Raw genomic sequence first — 21,952 nt, 5'->3', positions numbered from 1 at the left:
GTAGCATTTTCTGAAAGCAAAAGAAGCTACCCCTGCTGCAGACTAGACCAGCAGTCACTGAGATATGCAGATGGGTTTCCAGTCCTTCCAGCAAATGCCTTTAACTATAAGGAAACTTCAGATCAGGAGAATAATAATATTTTCATAAAGTTTAACCCCCTCCCCATAAACTTATCTTTTTCCTTCTGGTTTTTTTTTAGCCCTTTTTTCCTTCTCCAGTTCCCATGACCAGTAAGATTTATGATTTACAGTGACAGGCCACTAACCCTCATGAGTATAGAGCAGAGGGCATGAGGAGCTCCAGGGCAGGCTGGCAACTCCATCCTCCCACCTTTCTACTGCTCAGACTCTGCTCTTCCTATAGACCAAGGTCCTGTGAGGCTTCTGTGAACACCTTGAGGTTTGAAAAGCACAACTGGCCCTAGTAGTCAGAAGAAGTAAAGCTGAGGCTGTGTCTTTACCCTGGTCTTGTCCTACTGGTTTTAAGGTGAATGCTGAAGAATTAGCTGTAGTGGGAATGGGTATGAAAACATTTCAGCATTCCCAATTCAAAGTTCTGGGTCTCTCTACTTGAGTGCAAGCTTCCCTTCCGGAGCCTGTCTTTCTGGTTTTCTGTGATAATGGATAAAAAATTCCTTGAAAATGGGCTAAACCAAGGACTCACATCCTGCAGGGTCAGCAGAGCCTTGCAGGATAAGTTTCGGTCAGTGCTGCTGGATACCTGCTGTCTGGAAAAGAGTTCTGCTGTGGGGTTCCCTGGAATTGTTAATGCCAAATGTCTCCTTCAGAAGCTCCCTTTTGTTAGAGAGGAGTTTTCCTATGGTTAGAACTGGGTTATTACTCAAACAGTGCGTATTCTTGTGCTGTTTCTGTCAGCCTATTCAGTCTTTCTAAGAAGGGTGTCAGAGGCTGTTTCCAAAAAAAGTTGAGTTGTAGGCACATTCATTGTCCTAGTTTTTGAAATGCCTCTGAATGGAGGTGCACAGGGAGAAGGGTTCAGAGATTGATCTGTCCTGCTCCAGGCTCCATCTGCTCTGTGGTGGGACTGATTTAACCACATTTGCAGGTGGCTGGGCTATTGTGATTGCTCTCAGAGGATGTGTCAACAGTGCAGAGAAAACCTGGTGTGTTAGGGATGTGGACTGGCTAGAAAAGCCACCAGCAGTAGGTTTTAGCTTGGTTCAAGTCCAGGCTCAAGAGTATGCACTCACCTCATCCTCTTCTGGTAACTGCAGATAAGGCAACAGACTTCCTGACCATGGCAGTATGTGGTGAGAGCACTAAAATCTGCACAGTTATCCATGTCTGTTGCTTCCAGGATGAAAATCTAAAGGGATGGCTGGGTCCTGAGTTCACTAATAGGTCTTTATGGCCCTCACCAGCTTCACACGAGGCTTCTCCCATATTCAAACCCTCTGTTTCAGTTCAGCTCTGGACCATCAGTCCCTGCCTGAGCTACTCTGTAGGATGTTGGTTGAGCTCAGTCATAGACATGCTTATTCCTGGCCGTGGATCCCGCTGGTGTGTATCCCAAAAACCAGTAGACTGACTTCTCAGCTTGACGTCAACCCTGTCTCATCACTGTGGACCTCCCTGAGGGTTGCCGCTGTATGTCTGGATACCAGGGCTGATCCTGCCATTGGCCTGTGGATTGACTTCCCAGCTTGACTACAGACCTGTCTCATCACCATGAACTGATCCTGACGACCTGGACTCTTGGTTAAACCTGGCTGCCATCTCTGGTCCTGCCTTGGTTACCTCCAAGGGGTTATGGGATGGGCCCGGCTGTCGAAGACTCTGGCCAGCCTTGGGATGGACTTGGCTCCACAGGGGACAGACAGACCTACATCCACCCTGGCACCTGAGATACACAAAGAAGTTCATCAAGCCTCTCTGCTCTACTACTTTTCTTATCATGAAGGACTCTGGATACAATCTGTTGATCAAAGGTACTTTAACACAGAGTTCCCTAAAGGCAGCTGCTGTCAAGGCCTTTTCTTTTAGGGAAAGGGATCCTTTTGGGTGGCATGTCTAGTTTCCACACAGGTCCTGCCTAACCAAGGAAAAGCCAGGTGCAGATTCCAGCTGGATGGTGTGTCTTCGCTTCCTCCATCTTAGTGAGTGAAATGTGGGAGTTCAGGTGTTTTTCCCACTCTCACAGGCTCCCCTGGCAGTATTTGTTGGTATGTACAAAGAAGCACATTAAGAATAGGTTGGAGCATGGGGTGGGGGGGGGTGTTCCTGTGGAAACACCCATTTCCAGTAGCAGAGGTTTCTGCTCAGCATGTTGAATTTCAGGCCATTGTTAAGGAATCACTTTCCATCATACTCATGAAAGAGGTGTTTCTCTAGAGGTGATGGTATAATTCCATCTGAACCATCGAATGGTTCCTCACCCATCCTGACAAGATCTTTTCTGAAAAAAACGGGATGCAGGAATTATGAGCCAGAAATTTTACCTGGAAAAAGCAAAGTTACTGAGCTAACCTGATACCTGTTCTGTTGTGATGGCACATCATGGTGCTGTGTGGATTTAGGTATCCTTCTACGAGACATGTTGAAATGTCTGCCAGTGCTGCTCAGTGCCACAGCTTGCCACTCACTTGAAGGTCTTACCAAAGGCAGGAAGGGCAGGAGGGACCACTGTGGTCTCTGGGCTGACTGGAGCACACGTGCTGTAGGGTTGCCTTGATCTAATTGCTCACATATTTTAGAGAGACGCCTAATCTTGCTGTTAAGAATGACAGAACGTAGAGCAACGTCTTACGGTAATTGTTTTGATGAATTACTGCTCGTAGCTTTCAGACACTGGATCCTGTCTGTAACTTTGCTGGGTGAAGGAGGGCTAGGTCACCATATTCCTGTCCTTTCTAGCACTTTGTGTCACTACTGTCCAGTCACTTCATAGGCACTAACCTCTCAGTTAAGCCACAGGAGTAACTTGATGTTTCCCTTGGAAGGGATGCTGCTCTTGTCCTTCAGTTGTCCTCTTGTTTTCTCAAGGGAATATTCTCAAGTTAGTTAACAACCTTCATGAAGGGCATGCACCAGCACTAGTGGAGGAATGGAGAGCTAAGACTGCCTTTCTGATCCCCTTTGAAAGTGCCCTGATTCCATACCCAAGGAGTACATTAGTCCTTTTAGCTGTATCATTGCCCTGGTACCTCCTCTACAGCCATCATGACCGAGTACAACAATAAACAAGCTCTTTTTCCTGCTGCCAAGGTGGAGTCCCCTATCTTTGAAGTATCACCTGTGTCACCTCTGTGCTTTAGCACACCATGTGCCATCCTGTGTGGCTGTAGCACTCAGTTTGCCAAGTGATGTGAGATCATTCAGTGAGACTCACCCTCTACTTTTCTCCTCTCCTGCCCTCCTGTCCCCAGTATCTCAGCTTCAACTGGGGCATCTCTCAGATCCTTTCTGAGAAAGTTTGAAGAATTTTGTCCTGGGATGATGGTTGGACTTGATAAAGGACTTTGCCAATCTGGTTGATTCTATTATTTCATAGCAGCACTTACAGGACTGTCTGACCACAGTCCTGTCTCCAGTCTTGCTGTTTAGCTGCCGATTTTGGGGTAGGAAGTTTTTGTAACCATTCAGCTACTCAGTATTTTCATGTTTGGAAGTATCTAGAACTTGGCCATTCGATCAGCCTGCGGCAGTGCTTTCCACAGTGAAGATGGCTTTGCAAGAGCAGAACAGAGGAGCTCCATGAGCGTCTGTACCTGTGTTGCTTTGTCTTCAGAGGGAATTTATCATCTGATTAACTACAGACTAAAACCTTTTTTCACTGAATTATTGGCATCCTTCAGACTGGTAGAACTAATATTCTTCTGTCTGTCATTGCATTGCTCAAACTCTTTCTCTTCCTTGTGTCAGATGGAGCAGCCTTCTCTCAGCGGGCTGAATTGAAAGACATACTATTTGTTTAAGTTGGGAGGAAAAAGAGGTCATTTTGGAGGTCTTCACAGCATTGAGACTTCTTTGGACCTCAGAGAGCAGTATCTGGACTGCAGAGGACTCACAGTGATGCTCTTTGTTTCTGACACTGGGTGGTTGGCTGATGACTACTTCTCTTGGTATGGGCAGGGAATAAAGCAGCGATTGGTGGGAATGGGCTTTGTGGGAAACTAGATGACACATAAGCAGGAAATTGTGATATCTGAGTACAGTTTTGTTTGGCAGCAATTGGAGGAGGACTATCTGTGGAGATTGAAAGGAAGTACAGAGCAAAAGCAAGCCTCCTGCCTAGTCAGCTGGCCAGAGACCAAGCGGAGGTGTCGTGACTTAAGCTATGGGAAAACCTAGTGCAGAATCTCCCACAGAATTACACTAACATTTACACTGAATCTCATCTTGGATCCATCTATTGCATGTATTGAGTATCTGTTCGCAAGCTGCTTTGGATGTACCATCCTCGGTCTCCAGTGCTGACAGAGAAGGTGAGAGCAGTTCACATTCAAGGTCTGTCGTGTCTCATGGGATTTTGGAAGTGAGCATCCAGTCCCAGCCTGGGTGACCTTCCTCCTCTCCTGTTTCAGAGTCAGGCTCTTGTGCTGCTGCGGCAGTCCAGGTTGGAGAGCTGCTCCATGGGGATAAGGATTTCTGAATTACACTGTATAGGATGAACAGGAGCTCGTGTTATCCATCCAACTTCAGGAATCCTAAAATACCACTCTATAGAAATCACTGGTAGCAAGCTTGAGCCGGGGGTTATGTGGACCTTGTTTCTTAGTGGTTCTTTGTGGCAGGTGGTTGGAGTGGGACTTGGCTTCAGGAGCCATGTCCAAATTTCCATGGGGGAGGGCCCTGAGGAATGAAGAGGGTTGTTAGGCTGTTTCTCCGTTTTTGTAATAGTGTTTTTTTAATCTGTGTGTTCCAGACAAGGGGCTTTCCTCCTGAAGGGTTTTCATATGACTTTTGGCATTGAAAATTCCTTGTGATCCTCAGTGTGCATTGCAGATACCAAAATGTAGATGCATTCAAAGAGCATATCCCAGTATTACTCAGGATTTCTCCACATGTGACTTGTCTGGAGATGGGGGCCAAAAGGCCTTTTCTTGACTTGCAGGATGAGAACTCTGCCTCCTGATTCCCTTCCATTACAAACAGCCCACTTTCCTTTGTATTGGTTGACAAGACAAGGAATGTAGCTGGAGATCTCTAGGATTTATACAAGGCTTAAGTAACAAAGATGTGAACTTCTCCCTGTTCAGAGCTCTATCACATTAGAAACCTGCTCTCAAAATTCACTCTTCCATACATTGGAATGGGGGACAGAGGAGCAGATACACCCAGCCAGGCTATGACAGTCAAATAGTACTCCTGGATGGATGGGGTGATGCTGCTGGAGGAGGAATGGGTTGGTCACGTGGCAGTTAAAGGTGTGGAAGGGAACTAACAGGCTTCAAGACTCTGTCCCCTCAGGTGAGTGGGGAAAAACAGTTTTGTTCCATGGGATCGGTGGATCCACAGTCGCTGCAGGTCCCGGTGCGAGGGATTCGTGAGCGTGGCTGTTAGAAAGCAAACCCTCCCAGAAGGCCCTCGAGCTGGGAGCTGACTGACTGTCCAGGCACTAGTTCTGAGTGTTCATATCCAGAGTTCTCTCGATCTCCACTCTTCGTGGCAGTGAAGACACAGGCGAGCCAAGCCAGCAAAAAAACACCGGCTTCAATAAACCGATGTTCTACCCTCCTGCACCGCACCCCTTCCGGTGTCCCACCGGCATCCCAATCCCAGATGTTCCGCGCTCCAAATTCTGGATCCCCAGGAAGCAAGGCCATCACAGGTACCAATTGCCTTTCTACCATCAACTTTCTTAACTGCTTAGTGTCCAGTCCTGCCCTGGGTTGGCTTTTCACCCTTCCTGGACTCAGTCTGCTCCATCCATGACTGTCCCAGAAAAACTACTCTCAGAAGCAGTTGAGTGGATTGGATCCTTTGGCATGTTCTAAAGGAAATTTCCATCAGCAGTAGGTCTTTACAACCTCTTCCCAATGACAAGTTTGGGTTTTTTAAGCATCATGCTAACCACAAGGTACAAAAGACCCTGTTTCAAATCCTGGTGTCACAAACTGAGGAGAGCTTCCAGACAAGGATTGATGTAATGGCTTATCAGGGATGGGGAGTTTTGTTTCATTTCCAGCTTTGTTTGTCAATTTACTGTTCGTTTCCCTCAAGGCTGGTATTTTAAGGGCTGGGCCTGTACCTGAGGAAGTAAAGTGGAGTGCAGGTGTCTTCACGGTGCTCCGTTCCCCATAGAAAACACCAAGAGATAAGCTGGGCTCCAACAGCAAAATTAATGGTACAGAGCCATTGCAGAGGGAGTAAAAAACTCAAGATTGATTCTTCTGTAGCCCCAGTTTCTTCCTTCCCAACAACATCAAACCTTAAAAAAGGATAAAAAATAAAGTGAGGAGCATTGAAAAATAACTGTTAATAAGTAGGATGTGAGCCATGGTGTTTATTTGCGCAGGCAACTGTGAAGCACTTTTAAACATGTGGGATTGATGGATACCTATTCCATCTCAGTGCAGAAGAAGAACGGGTTAATCAGTTGGTGTTTATACACCCCTGAAATGTCTGGCATGGACAGGTAAGAGTAACAGAGGTGGCTGTGGTGGGAGAGGCCACAGAGTGCTGAGCAGTGATGCTTTTTGTGAGGTAACACACACATCCACAGCTGCTAAAGGTGGCAGTGAGTGATCGTACAGGTTGTGACTTCTGAGATTCCATATTGCTATTGCACCTCGTAAGCATGTGTATGATTTTATTACTGATTTGAGGTCCATCCAGTTCAACCAAGTTAAAGCTGACAAACCTTTTTCAGAATTTACTTAAACTTGCACCAACTTTTTCCAGTTTCTGGATTCTCAGAGAAGTGAAAAAGCTGGGAACGTTCCTTGGGGCAGAGGCCAGAAGAGCAGTAACTGAGAGAGGATTTTTGTAAAGGCACTTTTCCCCCCACAATTCTCTAATCAAAAAACAATCATCGACACATTAGGTACAAACCTTGAGCTGCTCTCTTCCTGTATGGAGGAGGGAATCGCATGATGCTTGAGCCTGGTAGACTGATCTTAAAACATCTAGTATTACCCTGGGGGTCCTACCCCATCTATCTGGTGGTGTCATTTCTGTGGTGTCTTTCAAGGCAGTGTCCTGTACAGATGCAATCTGAGCAGCTTCTTGGGTTTCTGGTACAAGTGCATTGACCATAACACCTATCAGGAAGACAGTCTCCAGAAGGGATGCCTCCCGAGTGCTGCGGTTAGAGATGCTCCACGTGGGCCTAGGTAATACCAGAGATGTGGAGCATCACTCCTTGCAGGCTTTGCACAGACACTTGGTAGAGTGACGCTTTGTCTGTACAGATAATTTTGCTTTTCATGCAAAAGGTTCAGGTATGAGGGGAGAGAGAGACAATTTGTGTTAGCTGCCTTCTCCTTGTGGGAAGGACACGGTAAGACAGGGAAATGCATCCAGCCAGCTCTTTGTTATTGCCAGACTTGACAACCAATAAAGGATAGGGGATGAGGGGGATGAGGACAAAACTACTGTGCAAACTTCACTTCCACTTGTGACAGAAGCCAGGATTTGAACCTAGGTCTCTTGGGGGGTGGGTTGGCCAAATCCATTTTATTGTGGTCTCTTTCCCACTGTGATTTTCTAGTTACTTAAAGTCTCTCAATCCTGTTCTTTATCTGTCAAGGGGGGTGGACTAGATAATGTCTCCAGTTCCTTTTCAGGCCTGTTTTATGTGTTTCTGTTTTAACTGATTTGATTACCAAGTTTTCTTGTTGTCCTGCATTATAGACAGAGTCAGGACATTGCTTGTAATGGTGAACCTATACTAAGGGACCCCAGCTTGAGGAGGATGTGAGGCACCTCAGCTGTGCTGTGCAGTGACCTTTCAGGACACTGCAGCCACTGCCAGGGTCAGGAACCACCTCTGCACATTGGAAGGGTCCTCCCAGTACAGTTACTGGGAAATTGCCCTGTTATGTTGCTGCAGTGGGTGAAGCCAGTGAACTGCCAAGAGCTTGGGCTGGCAGCTCACTCCTGAGGAGCCCAGGCCTATCTGTGGGACCTGGGTAGGGATGCAGGAGCAAGGTCACTGTTGGAGAGCACAGGGGACAGGGTCTCTACTGCAGCTTTTCCAGGCATCGTGGGCAGCTCTGAGGCAGCCCCTCAGCCACCCTTTGAATGTTTCTGGGAGGGTGTTCAGGAAGGGAGTGCAGATTACTGGAAGCACAGGGAGAGCTGGGATAATGCTTCTGTAGGTCACACACTGCATGTTGTGATGAGAGCCCGAGTTCAACCAGCAGACCTGTACCAGAGGCTTTAAGGGCTGCTTATTGCCTTAAGAAAGAGTAAGATAAGGGTTGGGTTTTTTTGCAGGGGAGGAAGCCATGACCCTTCTGGTTCAGTCAGGACTGGTGTTCATGGGCTCCCTGGTGTTCATGGGCTCCCTAAGAGCCAATCCAGGCCACCTCAGCCAGAAGGCATTCAAGAAAAATACCTGTTACCCCATCAATGAATCTGGCCCATTTGCCTCCAAAACGAGGTATTTCACCTTTCTGCTGTATTCAGGGTATGTGATTGTTGGCACAGGAGGATGTTTTGCCTCCTGTCTGCTTGGTTCTGTGCCCACTGTTGACCAGTCACCATCCCTGCTTTGTTCTCCACCCAGCAGAAAGTGCTTTCAGCAGGAGAGTGGAAGGCAAAGCACAGAACAACTTTGAAGAAACAAACAGCAATTCTCAGAACTCCAGCGGTAAGTGTGTTCTCTCCCTCCTGCTGTTGCTTACCACGGCCCTCTCCAGAGCAGGAATCGGCTGTGGTTGGTGATTGGTGATCTGTTTGGGTACCTTCTTTAAGCTTGCAGGCTGCTAGCCTTCCTGGGGTATTGCCCTCTTCTCGCTCCTCTCCAGCTTCCCGGCACTCCAAGCATGTAAAAAAGGTGATATTGGGGATCATGCTCCCAAGGTCCAGGTACTTTAGCATAGATTTTTCTGTGGGGATCAAAGATGTAGAGAAAGGGGAATAAGGATGGAGATGAAGCAGTTCTTGTTCTTTGTTTATGTATCAGTGAAGTCTGTGTGAAACAAAGCCATTTGCAACCAGCAAGAGAAGTTCAAGGACTCTGAGTAGAACAGCAGTTTGCGTGCTGCAGTGATCCTAAATGTGGCAGTTTATTTACACTTCACTAAAACCAGAGTCCGGCTGTTTGTGAGTTCACTACTGCACAGAGGTCACAGCACACCAGATGTGTAGATGTAGGACTGAAATGTATGTGCTAGAAGGAATTAAAATTTACTTCTGGAGTTTCCTTTAAATTTTAACTCCAGGTGGTAGTAACTAAACAGCCACTGGGCTGGACCAGTTTATTTAGATACACCATTTGTATAGCTTACAAGGTTTTTGTCCTGCCAGCGCATCCCCCTGTCTTCAGGTGGGACACTGCCAGTCTCTTATGTTCCCTAACAGGAGCATAACAGACAGATCAGGTAAAATGTAATTTCAGCATCTCTATGCAGAGATAAATGATGTGCCAGCAGGAAAGGCTGGCCTCCCTCCGTTCCCCATTCGAGAGTACCAAAATATGTGGTGGTCCCAATGCCACTGGCTGGGATGAACAGGTAAGGGAAGGGATTTCTCCCTGAAGGAGGTTTCACAGCATCTCTTGATAGGGTTTATGTCTGCCTGTGAAGCAAATAAACAGCTTCCTGAAACTATATTGCAAAGGAATGGTGTGGTATTGGAAGACCCACGTGCAGTAGCAGAGTGGGTGATAGTGGATGGGAAAAAAAGTTGTTTTTTACTAAACTACTGCAATTGTGTTTTGAGGAACAACCCTGTACTAATCCAAGCATTCACCACAATTACAGCTGTTCATTCGGGGACAGAAAAACCTAAAGAAAAGAGGTGTAAGCAGAACCCATCAGGTGAGCTTGTCTCTGTGTTTCAGGCCCTTGTACTCTTTAGTCCTGTTCCACTTCGGCAGCAGCAGTCAGGAGTCGTTAGGGGCTGGCCAAGTGCCTTCAGTCAGCCCAGCCAGGCTGTTAGACATGACACAGAACTGGCTGCCAAGAGTTACCATCCTGACTTGCTGCTCTGAAGGTGGCCCCTTGCCCCTCAGCAGGTCTGCTCCTCATGTCTTGTCTTCTGCGGGTAGTATGAGTGGTTTGTCTGAAGGGTTTCAAGGCCTTTAAGTGCACATCTTCAAATGCCAATGTACCATTGGGTTCCTGACTCCGCTGGGGCCCTTTGAAAGCAGCAGCCTTAGATTGTTCCTTTTTTATGCCTCTCAAGCCCTGTATAGCCTACAGAGGAAGGACAGAATTACCTTCCTTCATATCAAACAGCCCATCTCTAAAGCCAAGAGAGCTGCATGTGTTATGTTTTGCAGGAGGGAAAAGAACCTGTATCATGGAGGGGGTCCAGGGACTACTGACAGGAAGTCAGTAGTAGCTGTACAGAAGAATCCAAGACTTCAGTCCTGTCTGAACTATCAAATACTAACCCATTGTTGCTGTGACACATCTCACAGATCCTCCTTGCCATCTCCTCATACCAGCTCACATCGCACTCATCCTTCTGAATCTCTTTCTATCTGAACTGCAACATTGAAATCACATGAGTAAAAGCTCATAGTAAAACGCAAGGGCAGAAGTTCTTACGAATAGAGTATTGAGTTTCATCTGGTTTGCCTATCTTATGTCATTTCTGTCTGCACCACATGTATTCTCAGTTTGGTTTAGTGGCTCAGTCTGAGGCGTGGGAGGGGAGTTGCAGGGTGCTCACCTGAACATCTGTTTGAGCCTGGAAGCCTGAGGAACTGGCGTGAGGGGCTCAGGACTGGTTTGAGGGGAGTTGGGATCTGGTTGGAAGTAGATCTTTCCTGCATTAAACAGCTGACACACTCAAAGCCAGACTGGTGCATTGGGATGTATAAACTTCTTCCCTTTTCTGTCTTCCCTCCCCTCTCCCACATTCTTTTTTCATTTCTCCAGCCCTGTTTTCCCCTTAACTCTGTCTTTGTGCTGTGTTGCTTCCTGTGTGTCCCATTCAGTGCTCTCTCCAGTTCTTGCACCAAGCCATTTCTTCTCTTTTATTTCTTCATGTTTTCAGAAGTCAGTGTAAATGTTCTCACTGATCACAGCCTGCGTGAGCATTGCCATGTCCCACTCTGAATGGCACTGGTGATTAGAGAGGCCATGGAAAGCTCTGCAGGCATCTGTGTGCTTGGGTGTCCAAGCAGAGCTCTCAGTAACTTCCTTTTTGAAAAGGTGACATGTCCTGATCTCCCAGTTTTCCTTCTTTCAATGGCTGTGTTTCAGTAGCTGGGACAAACAGTGTGACTTCATGTTCACATGTGTGATATGAACTCTTGGGAGTAACTCTGGTGTTGTTGGCTCATCCTTTCTTGTGCTCCAGGCAGCAGATTTCACACAGGTGGGGAGGCAGCTGGTGATACTGTGGTTGAGGATGACGGAAGGATGGACACTTCCATCCTCTCCACTCCCATCTGCTGCTTGTCACCAAACTCCTGCTGCTGTGAAGAACAGTGCCCAGGTTTGGGGAGTAAATGTAGGTCCTAGCTGAGCAGCCCGAGAGCTGTGTGGCTTGACCTCATTAAATGGTTGATTCCCTCTGCCACTTGCTCTTTGTCAGTGTGAGCTTTGTGTCACAATGATATAACACAGGATTTTTTCAGGCCACCCAGCTGTGGACATTTGCTCTTACCTTGTGTCACCCTCCTGACTGTCAGTGTCACAGACAGCTTCATGTCTGGAGTGAGGGGGAGGACAATCAGAGCAGCAAGGTCAGCAAGTAAAGCCACCTAAAGTAGCATTGAATGCAATGCTGCAGGGAGCCCTAGCTGGCAGTAAGACAATGAGAATGGAAAATGATGTCTCCTCCCTATGCACAGCCCCAGTGCAGGTACCTGACATCTTACTGCGCATAAAACAACACTGTGGCTGTGTTTGAGTCCCAACTACTAACAGAAGGACGGAATGATGGAGCCACAGAGCAGATGGAGAAGGACTGTTCAGCTGCTGTCCACCTCATGATAGGGAGCGTGTGCCTTCTTCCCATTAATACATGGGAAAGAGTCTCCGCAGCTCCTTAAACTTGCTTTTTGATGAAACCTGGAAGTCTCTCAGTAGTATGTGCTACAGTGTGCAGATTGCTTCCCTGTGCTTCTTCTGGAGCACAGGCAGCCAACACAGACATCCCACACCACGTGAAGCTTGTGATTATTCACTGCTGAACTAAGCAGGGTCCAGAAAACAATTATGTGACCTGATCCTGAAAGATGGAATTGGCTTCTTGCAATGTGTGAGCTCATGTAAGATGCTGTAAAGCTGCTTTCGAGGAAACTGTCCTTGGTGATGGGTTTTCTGCTGAGTCTTGGCATGCAAAGGGGCTTTTGGTACTGAATTCTCAAGGGGCCAGGCAGTATTTGAAGGCCAGCTTGAGAAATACTCTTCTGGCAGAGGCTGGTGGTGATCAGCCTGAGCACTGAAAGGAAGAAGCCCCAGAAGGGGTCAGATATGGGTATTGTCTTCAGCAGTGAAGGCTGCAACCTTCCTCGTCCACTGTACGGAGCTGGAGTGGGCAGAGCAGTGTTTCCATGGGAGGCTGCAGACTTGGCCCTGTGCCTGTGTAACCACACAGGTTCCTTCGCAAGGTTTTGGATCTCTCCATTGTCTCACTTTTTTGTCTGACCTTGGAAAGCCACAGGGGCAACGACCATCTCTTAACTTTGTGGTTACAGCATGATCCAGCCTTAATGTCTGGGTCTCAATGCTGTGGATGACTCCTTAGTAAGATGAAGCTTCTTGTTTTTGCACCACCTGTAGGCCAAGAGGGAGGGAGGAAATTGTAAGACTTGAAGAAGAGAAAAACAAAGCAGAAAGGGAAAGAAATCGTTCTTTAGATTCAGCCTAGACATCCAAAGGAAAACCTGATTGAAATGACAGTAGTTGTCGGTGTCTAAACTTGGGAGACAGTATGAATGGAAAGAGATAATATTTAAAATTACATAGGGAATTGGGAAATATTTTTAACTTTCAGGCTTGATTTAAGCTGCATAAATGTGTCTGAATTTCATCTGCTGCATTAGCTAACTATTGCCGTCATTAGTTCCAGTGGAACAAGGTTTAACATTTCCAGGTTTTAAATGTTGGTGCTTTTCATTCTATTTACCCAGAAAAGCTTTTCTTTCCAGCAGGGTTGATTCCAGACTGGGTAGAGGGGCAGGGAAATACCTTCTTCAATCAGTTCATGGCAAGCTGAGGTGAGACTGAGACCAAAACCAGTTAATTTCCTCCTTTAAGTTTAAAATCTATAGAAGTGCCAGTTCCCAAAAGTCAAAGGCCACAGGCCCAGATTTTAAACATGCACTTTGTGGGATTCTCAGGAATTCCAGTCTCTCATTTCCTTGTCTTAGGGACTGAAGTTCTTTCTAGTGAGTCAGTTGGAAGTGCAAATCATTTTTCAGTACTTTCCTGTGTATGCAGCACACTTGAGATAGTTCTGTTTAGCTACTCAAAATGTGCATAAGCAGCATCCCACGCTATATTAGGATCCTACAATATATTATGGTTCCTAATTCCATCATGCATTCCAACTGCATCCAGTTGTAGCATGGAACTGTTTCAAGCAGCAGGTTAATCAGAAATGTCTCATTCACCCCTTGCCACATAACCCAGTATTTTTAGCATGTGTTAAAGAGGGCAGTCTCAAACAGAAATAGGTTCTGTGTCTTGCTTAGCAACTGGGCAGAATTACCCTTTAGTTTTATGGAAAGGAGCAAAAAGACAGAGTGAAAATATCAGTGTTCTATCCATGATTTAAATCTCAGCAGCTTTGTTTGAGTCCCCCTTGCAACCTGTTGCAGTAGAAGTAGTTTGGCTCCTACTCCTGCCCTTGCAGTGCAGGTTCCCAGTGCACCCCAGTGGAAGCCCAGACTAAGACCCTGAGTAGTGGCTCCTGCCAAACTTCTGTACCAAAAGAGCTCTTTTGCACTGGAAGTGCAGGTTCTCATGGTGCACACACAGGAGGGGTCAGCTAGGTGTGTTAGACGCTGGGATCTTCCTTCTTCTCTGCTGATGGCCATACATCCTCTTCTGCTCTCTCTCTGTAGTCCAGTGATCATATAGCCCATTTGGTTGGGTTTCTTCTGGGAAGACTTGACTTTTAGGCTGGAATTTTTGGTGGGTGACTGCAGCTTTAGTGCCAGGGGTGTAATAATTCTTGGTCTGGTGGTAGCACAGCCAGCTCCCTGCGCTTCTGTCTCCAGAGACACGTATGAGTTACATCAGCTGGACTGAAAATACAAGTCCCATTCAAGTGATTCATCTCTTGGTAAATCTCTTTCTCATCTGCTGGTTGCTCTGCAAACGGTACTGCTGTCTTTCCACTGATGTGGGAGCTCCACGCCTGCTAAAGACCAAGTCTGAGGAGTGAGGAAAAGGGGGAGGAGGGATTGTAGTCATGTGAACTTCCACATTGGTGTAACTCAGCTGTGCAGAGCATGGGTAATGCAACACAATGGGGCAACACAATTGCACATGCATAGTAGTGCGTTTTTCAAAGCAGCCTAAAAAAGATGTGCCTGGATGCAGGGTGAGCACCTGAGTGCAGTTCTCACCACTAGAATAAGAGTAACAGAGAGAGAGGCATCAATTAAGAAAGTGTCACTTTGCTCTGTTGCATAAGTACGAGTTGCTGTGTCCACTGGGCATCTGCATGGAATTGAGGCTTCTGGGAATGGTTTTTTTCTGGTGCCACATTCATTTAAGTGGTTCCAGACTTGTCATGTTGAACAGGCAATTTATAGACAGGAAGAAAGATAATCTGGGATAAAATAACCACTACAGCAGCCACTCTGTGGGTGACATCCTTCCAATTGCTCAAGAGCCTTGGGACACCAGGAAGGACATTGAGACAATACATCTGAAAGACGTTGTGGCGAAAGGGTGAGCAGTCAGCAAAATTGGGAACAAAGTGGTGGTGACAGGAGCTGTGGATTGCAGTCTTCAAGCACAGATAGTGTGCTGGGCTGGGGCTGGACAGGGCGTGGTGAAAAGAGTCACTGACAGACAAGTCTATGGGCAGAAAACCATTTCAGTTTTGCCTGGAGAATCTAGGGAGGGAGATGAGCAAATCCCAGAGCAAGCCAAAGCCAACTGTCATTACTTGTTCAAACTATGACACTTCTGTGCCTGTTCTCTGAGGGGTGGCTTTAGTGGAACTGACTGTGCTGAGGCAGGGACGTTACAGTGCATGAATAAAAAAATGGCCCATAATACAAAGATGAGAAAAATCCAACCACAGGCTTTCTTCACTTAACATACCATCGTAGCAATGCTTAGCAGGTGGCCTGAGTTCCTGCTGCAGACTGGCAATGGTTTTCATGTGTATAGGAAGTCAGGTGTAACAAGGAGACTACGTTGGCACTTCTGGCTGGAAAGCAGTCAGAGTGTGCTGAGAATTCCTTGCAGTGTTTAAGTGGGATTTGCCTCTGCTGTGCCTCGTCCAGATCAGGTTCACTTCTGGGAGGACAGTAAAATGTTGGGTTTGGGCCTTCAAAAGCTCGCTTGTCCCTGCAGTGCTGAAGGAGCCCTTTAAACCCAGAGTCATAGAATCACAGACTGTAACCTTAAAGCTCATCCAGTTCCAACCAGGGACACCTTCCACTAGAGCAGCTTGCTCCAAGCCCCTTCCAACCTGGCTCTGAAGCAGTGGATATCCAGTGAGCATCCCTGTGCTTACTGAGTTACAGCACTTTCCAAAACAGAGGCAGAGAGCACAGGTAGTGTAAGAATGGCAGCTGGAGGAGCCTGCCCTGTACAGCTGCTCAGCAGGACCAGATTAGGAACCTGTTTCAGTGAAGATACAGACCTCATGAGCTGCAGATAGCCCCCAGTGCGATGCTGGGTAGTGGAAATGTGTTAAGTGACCAGCAGGGTTCTGTATCCAGCCAGTGCCTTCCACACATACCCTTCCCATAGCAGTGTCTGTTCATGTCTTTGCCAGGCATCATCCATGCCTTCATCCCTTGCTGGCTACTCCTGCCAGCTGAAGCCCTCTTCAGCAGCTCAGGTCCTCCTCATGTGGAAATACTTAGCAGGAAGGCTTCTAGTGCTTGATCCATGGGGTTAATGAGTAAAGTTTTCCTTCCAAGCAAACCAGTCCAAGTCTGTCAGCCCCAGGAGCCTCATTCGCTGCTGCATTGAGCCATAACTTTGGACCTGGGACCATTCTGTAGATGATCTGAACTGATGACTATTTAACACTAATGGTTTCTTGCCCTCCACAGGGGGGATCCTTTGACACTAAAGGGCCTCACCTGGAGACTGTAAGATGCTGCTCAGGGTCTGGGGTGCTGGGAATCACTGCTTCTACTCCTGGGCACTGCAGTGTGGATGCAGATGGCCCCTGGTTGACCAAGGGCTGGTAGAGCATCCAGGGGTTCCAGTCCCTCCAGTCACACCTTCAAGAGGGACAATCTGCAACATGTGCTGGGCAGGGAATTTGTATTCTCAGCCTGCTTAGGAGCTCCCTCCATGGACCTACCACCCAGTGAGGCTACAACATCCTGATTTTCCTTCCCAGCTTCAGTGTGAGGAAGCTGCACAGTGAATCTAAGAATTTGCATCTTTTTGAGGGGCCCAAAAAAGCCTTTGTGAGGTTTTGTTGCCCCCTTAGTTTTCGTTCTGTGGACCCTCCCCACTTGACTGTTTCTGTTACTGTAGCATAGGGTGTCTCTTAAAATCCCTGGACATCTTAAAATGGGAAGGAAAGATGCAGCTTCCTGGCCACGAGAGACAAACCCCAGCTGGGCATGGCGTAATTTGCATCAACAGAGACCCCCCCCCCAATCCTGCCAGAGTTACATCTGGAAGTGCAGAGGAAGGATGAGGAGCAGGAACAGGTCGGCAGAGCTGTGCAGGAGGCAGAGAGGGCTCTGCCAGCCTCAGCATTCAAATCTCTTTCTCTTTTGCAGAATCCCCAAGTCCCCTGATTTCAAATCCTCTCCCCCTTTTACAGCATCAGTGTGATGGTGTCGGTGGTGCATCTCCACCTGCAGCCCTGCTGGCTGCCCCCCTGGCATTTCTCATTAATAAATGGGGGGTTTATTACGAGTCTAGGTGTTAAAGAAGGAAATGTCTCATTTCTGTGGCTCTGGTTCCAGCTTTAAACACAGCAGAAGCCCTTCAGGCTGTTTCTGTGCAGTGTGTGTTTGCGAGACCATTTAGACTCATTTGCAGCTTTCTGGGAGTTCAGTTTGATGGAAGATGCCAGTAATATGTGTTCTGAGAGACTGAGGTTTGAAGCCTGAAAACGAACCCATGTCTGAGTTACATTTATGCACAGGCAAACTCACCTGCATGGCTCAGCTCAGTAAACACCTTTGCAGAGATAGTTCCCTTTGGCCTTAGAGCACAGGTGAGAAGTGTGAGCCCAGGGAACAGTGGTGAGCAAGAGGGAGGGGAAGGAGAGCAGGTCTGGGTCTCTGTTAGAGATTCTGCCCCATGTTCTTGATGCTTTCAAGAGGAGGAGCTGCTTCCTTCATGCTACGGTGTGTTTGGTTATTCCTTGGCTTGCGTCTGGATTCTAGGGGTGATGCTGCCTGCGCCAACCTGAAGGTCAGTGCTGAGGGCTGCACCCTGAACACCCTGAATGCTTGGTCATTCTTCACTCACAGATCTGAGAAAGAAGCAAGAGCTTTATTCAGAACAGGAGAGTTCACCTTGGAAGAGAAAACCAAATTAGTGCCAACAAGTCTGACAACCCTCAGGCATTTGGGGTCTCCCCCTTTTTAAAGCATCCTCCACGGCACCTTTTTAGGTAGCACTTCTCGTTGTCTGAGGTGGGTGGAAGTGACAGAAGTTTTGTTTTCAAGAAATTCCCCCTTACTGTGGTGTGTGATGGCATTTTTCTAGGAGACTGCTCCTGGTCCTCGTGTATTGTTTCATTGGCATGTGTCAAAGGTACTGAAAGATGCAGTTACACTGTTATTGAAGCTGAAGCCAATGGAAACAGTGAGTGGGCAAAAAGACTGAGAAGTTTCCTTTGCAGCTCTTCTGCGTTTGTTCTTCATCAGAATGAGGGCAGAAGTGTTGAAATGTGGGTCTCAGTGGAGGAGAGCCTGAGCTGCCTGGGGGTCTGGCCCCCACGCTGCCGCCAGGCCCCAGGCTGGTGCTGGGCTTCACTCAGAGCGTTTGCTGTTGAAACTTTCTGTTAAAACCTCTCAACTCATGTTCCCTCCTGGCCTCAGACCAGGCCCTGCTATTTTCTCTGGCTTGGATGTGGCAATGAGATTTAACATGGGAATTAGAGTGATTTATTTAAGCCAAGCACAGATGCTGGTTTTTCTCTGGCTTGGCTCACACAGCCTTGCTGCCTTACTCGGGAGCCTTGTTCACTGTGTTAAAACACTAATAAAATGTCCAATAATAGCCCTGGGGAAAGATGTTTTAAATTGTGCCACCAGTTTAAAAGTGTTGGTTCTGTGTGTCTCAAGGGACTGGAGAGGCTTCAGCGGCTGCTAGTGCTTTAGATTTCTGTAAAGGTGTTTTTAGAGAGCACGTAGGCAAGCAGGAGGGTGATGTGAGTGTGTTGTGTTCAGAGCAGAGGGGACTTGGCTCACAAAGGTGGCTGGTTTTCTTGGGAAAAGATGCTTTTGGGAAGAGGGAAGGCTCTGTGCTCAGCCACCAACACCAGTGCACCACAGACAAATGCCTCTTCTTTGAAGGACAAAAGCTCTTTGGTGCTTGATTGGAGAATGAAATGCTTGGGGATGCTGCAGTGCTTGAGTTTCAGAAAGCTAGCAAGGGGCTGTTAGAGGTGGGATGGGGGGTTGCAGTTCCAGCAGCACTGCCTGCTTGCAGTGGGTTTTCTTGTGCTCTCCACTACACAACCCGTCTGTGTTATGGGAAGATTCGGAGTGAGACTCAGACTCCACTGAGATCTGGCTGGAAAGCAGCCCTTGTCTGCTGGCAGACAGGACAGCAGCGGTCAGTGAGCTCCTCCTTCCAAATTTCAAATGCTCTGCACCAGCAGAGCTGTTTGGAGGCAGGATCCTGTTGCTGCACAGGCTCTTCAGCTTGTCCTGCTGCTGCAGGAAAGTGCATCATAGCTGTGGCTGAGTAGGAACCCATATGGGACAGCTGGAGATGGAAGTCTGCAGAAATGCCACATCCTTGAGTGATGCCCCAGTTTCATGGCTCTGGGCTTGGCTCCGTGGAAAGGTTGCTTTCTGGAGGTGGGTAATGGGACAAGAGCAGCCTTGCATTTTGTCTCCTGAGATGTTCAGTGTGAGGTGCTGGGCTGCAGGGTTAGAGCTGAGCACTGCAGGATTTTCATGGCTTAGTTGTTAACGTCGAATTTTTGTCAGTATTAGAATCATAGAATAGTTTGGGTTGAAGGGACCTTCAAAGCTCCTCTAGTCCAACCCCCTGCACTGAGCAGGGACATCTTCAACCAGATCACCTTGCTCAGAACCACATGTAGCCTGGCTTTGAATGTCTCCAGGGATGGGGCATCCATCACCTCTCTGGGCCACCTGTGCCAGTGTTTCACCACTCTCATTGTAAAGAATTTCTTCCTCACATCGTAGAGAGGCCACAGTCAGAACCTTGTGCCTTGGTCACAGGCTGGCCAATACAGCAAGAGCAACCAAAGCTTGGGGTACTCTGAAGCAGTCTTGGTGAGCTCTCTGCCTGTCTCCTTCCACTTTTCGTGGCTGTGTAAGGTTTGGGCTGTGTTCACATCCTCCCTTCCTGTTTCCCAGCTGCTTCAAGTTGAGCAGTGGTTATTAGGGGTGAGCCGTGGAAACAATGAGAGGAAGGGAAGGCTGCTCATGCAGCCTGGTGAATTCATGCTCCACTGCCTTGAGATACAAGGTGAAGGAAGGATGTGTTATCCCTAGGTTTAACTTAGCTTATCTTCACTTGTGGCAAACTGTAGACTTCTCCGACTCTTGGTCTCAAGACAATGTTGAATGTAAAACTAGTTTTCGAGAGTCAACAGTGGTTTTGCTTCCAGAGGTGGACGTTTCTGTGTGAAACAGGAGGGGGATTTTGGAAATGGGATGGAAATCCACTACATTTTTTGGAGAAGAATCACATATGAGAGATGTTTCAGAGTCCCTGAGTGCACAGTGTGTTGTAATGGCAGAGGGGGACCTTGAGGTGAAGAACTGCTGAGACCTTGATGGTCACTGCATGATGGATGTTGATGGGGAGAACCCAGAAAACAGATCAGGAGTAAAATGGAGTCAGGTAAGGGGGGAGCTAGAAGAAAGGCAGCACAGGTTTCTGGTGATAAAATAGCTGAGAATATACCAGGAGGAAGGAAAGGCAGTTCAGTGAGACAGAGTCAGCAGAGAAGGAAATGTGAGGATGTAGTGAAACAGGAGAGAAAAATGGATGTGCGACATGTGCTGTTTGGAGAATGCTGGATCTATGTGAGTCAGATTCTGAAGTGTGCCAGAGTCTTCCCTGTTTTTCACAAGCACAGTTACTTAAGTACAGTATTTCCAAACTTCCTCATTACAGCAAAACCCATAACAAGAAAACACAATGAGTTAAATAAAGCGTTGAGCACAGCTCCCCCAGATGGAGCTGCCTCCATCGGTTCAGAGGGCTGGTGGCTCTGTGGAGAGGCACAACAGGGTCTCCAGCCTTACAGCGTAAGAGTATAGCTTGTGTGAACCCCTCATGGTCTCTTCTGTGTTTCTCCTCACAGCTTCCTGTAGCCATCTGATGAATTCTGGGGTTTGCTACCTGCGACAGACTTCTTACAGATCATAGCCAAGTCAGGCTTGTGTTTTCCTGTACTTTGGTTATTCCATCCCGGATGGTGCTGCTTTTGCTTATTCATTGATGGAGAACATGCGTTTCCTGTCATACTGTAGAGATACAGATTCCTGGTGTCTTGTAGCAATAGACCTTGCTCTGTGTGTGTGCCAGGCATTTATATGTGAAGTTGTTTATATGCCAAATGCTTGTATTTGTTCATTCTGCTGTTCTGAAACAAAATGCCACAGTGTAAGTAGTGCTGGTGTATCTCGAGGTGTAGAAGCAAACTGCAGTGTTAATGAGCTGCAGCCACTGTAGTTTGATATTACATCTGTCAACTAATGCACTCAACTCATACTGTTTAAAGAGCAACTGCAAACATTTGCTGCTAGGTTAATGCAGTGGAAGAAATGCACTTTCAACATACTTGATAGAACAGAACTAAACGTGTCTTTTGGCTCGTGAGGGAGCTCTGCACCCAGCTCTTTCCTGACTCTAGCTCATCCATGTCCTCTGGCAACACAGCTCTCCTGCTCTGCTCTCAGCCCTGGCACAGCTCCTGTGCTTCCTCCCCTCCACCTCTGCTCGCCCAGCACTGTGCTGCTGCTGAGCCCAATGGCACTCGCTATTCCCCAGGCTCGCTGCAGTTGTGACAGCCACAAAACCCCCAAGCTGAGTTCTCCTGTGGCACTTCATTCCCCAGCTTCTGAGCGACAGGATTTTTGATAACCTGCTTCTCCGTGTCTCAGGAAAGGCGGCAGAGACTGGAATTTGACCAGACTGGATATAAAATGAATTCACAATCTTTGCTTTCAGGCTTAAAAAGAACACCGATACAGCCCGCAAGAGGCACGAGTTAGTAAACCCCAGTCAAGAGTGCAGCCTCTCCAGTCTTTGTGCAGATTCATAGAGTCACAGGCTGGTTTGGCTTGGAAGGGTCCTGTAGTCCAACCCCCCACAATGAACAGGGACATCTTCAACTAGGTCACGTTGCTCGGAACCACATCCAGCCTGCCTTTGAATGTCCCCAGGGATGGGGCATCCACCACCTCTCTGGGCAACCTGTGCCAGTGTTTCACCACCCTCATTGTAAAGAATTTCTTCCTCACATCCAGCCTGAATCTCCTCTTGTA

General features: G+C 47.5%; 1 protein-coding gene across 6 annotated transcripts in view; it reads left to right on the top strand.

Moving 5' to 3' along the window:
- ZNF618 (zinc finger protein 618) overlaps positions 1–21,952 on the top strand; it is a 148,440-nt gene that overhangs the window by 118,162 nt on the left and 8,326 nt on the right. For 5 of the 6 annotated variants that reach the window (XM_062616050.1, XM_062616049.1, XM_062616048.1 and 2 more), the window contains 3 exons: positions 5,603–5,791; positions 8,693–8,776; positions 9,891–9,947. In XM_062616050.1, coding sequence (XP_062472034.1) covers positions 5,603–5,791; positions 8,693–8,776; positions 9,891–9,947 — 330 coding nt within the window. The remainder of the gene's footprint in view (positions 1–5,602; positions 5,792–8,692; positions 8,777–9,890; positions 9,948–21,952) is intronic. The other variant, XM_062616052.1, reaches the window with a different exon arrangement.

Source organism: Pezoporus occidentalis, unplaced genomic scaffold, assembly GCF_034315485.1.
Source record: "Pezoporus occidentalis ecotype Australia unplaced genomic scaffold, CSIRO_AGI_Poc_V1 ctg187, whole genome shotgun sequence".
Taxonomy (NCBI): Eukaryota; Metazoa; Chordata; class Aves; order Psittaciformes; family Psittacidae; genus Pezoporus; species Pezoporus occidentalis.
This window is presented reverse-complemented; position numbering and strand designations above follow the sequence as displayed.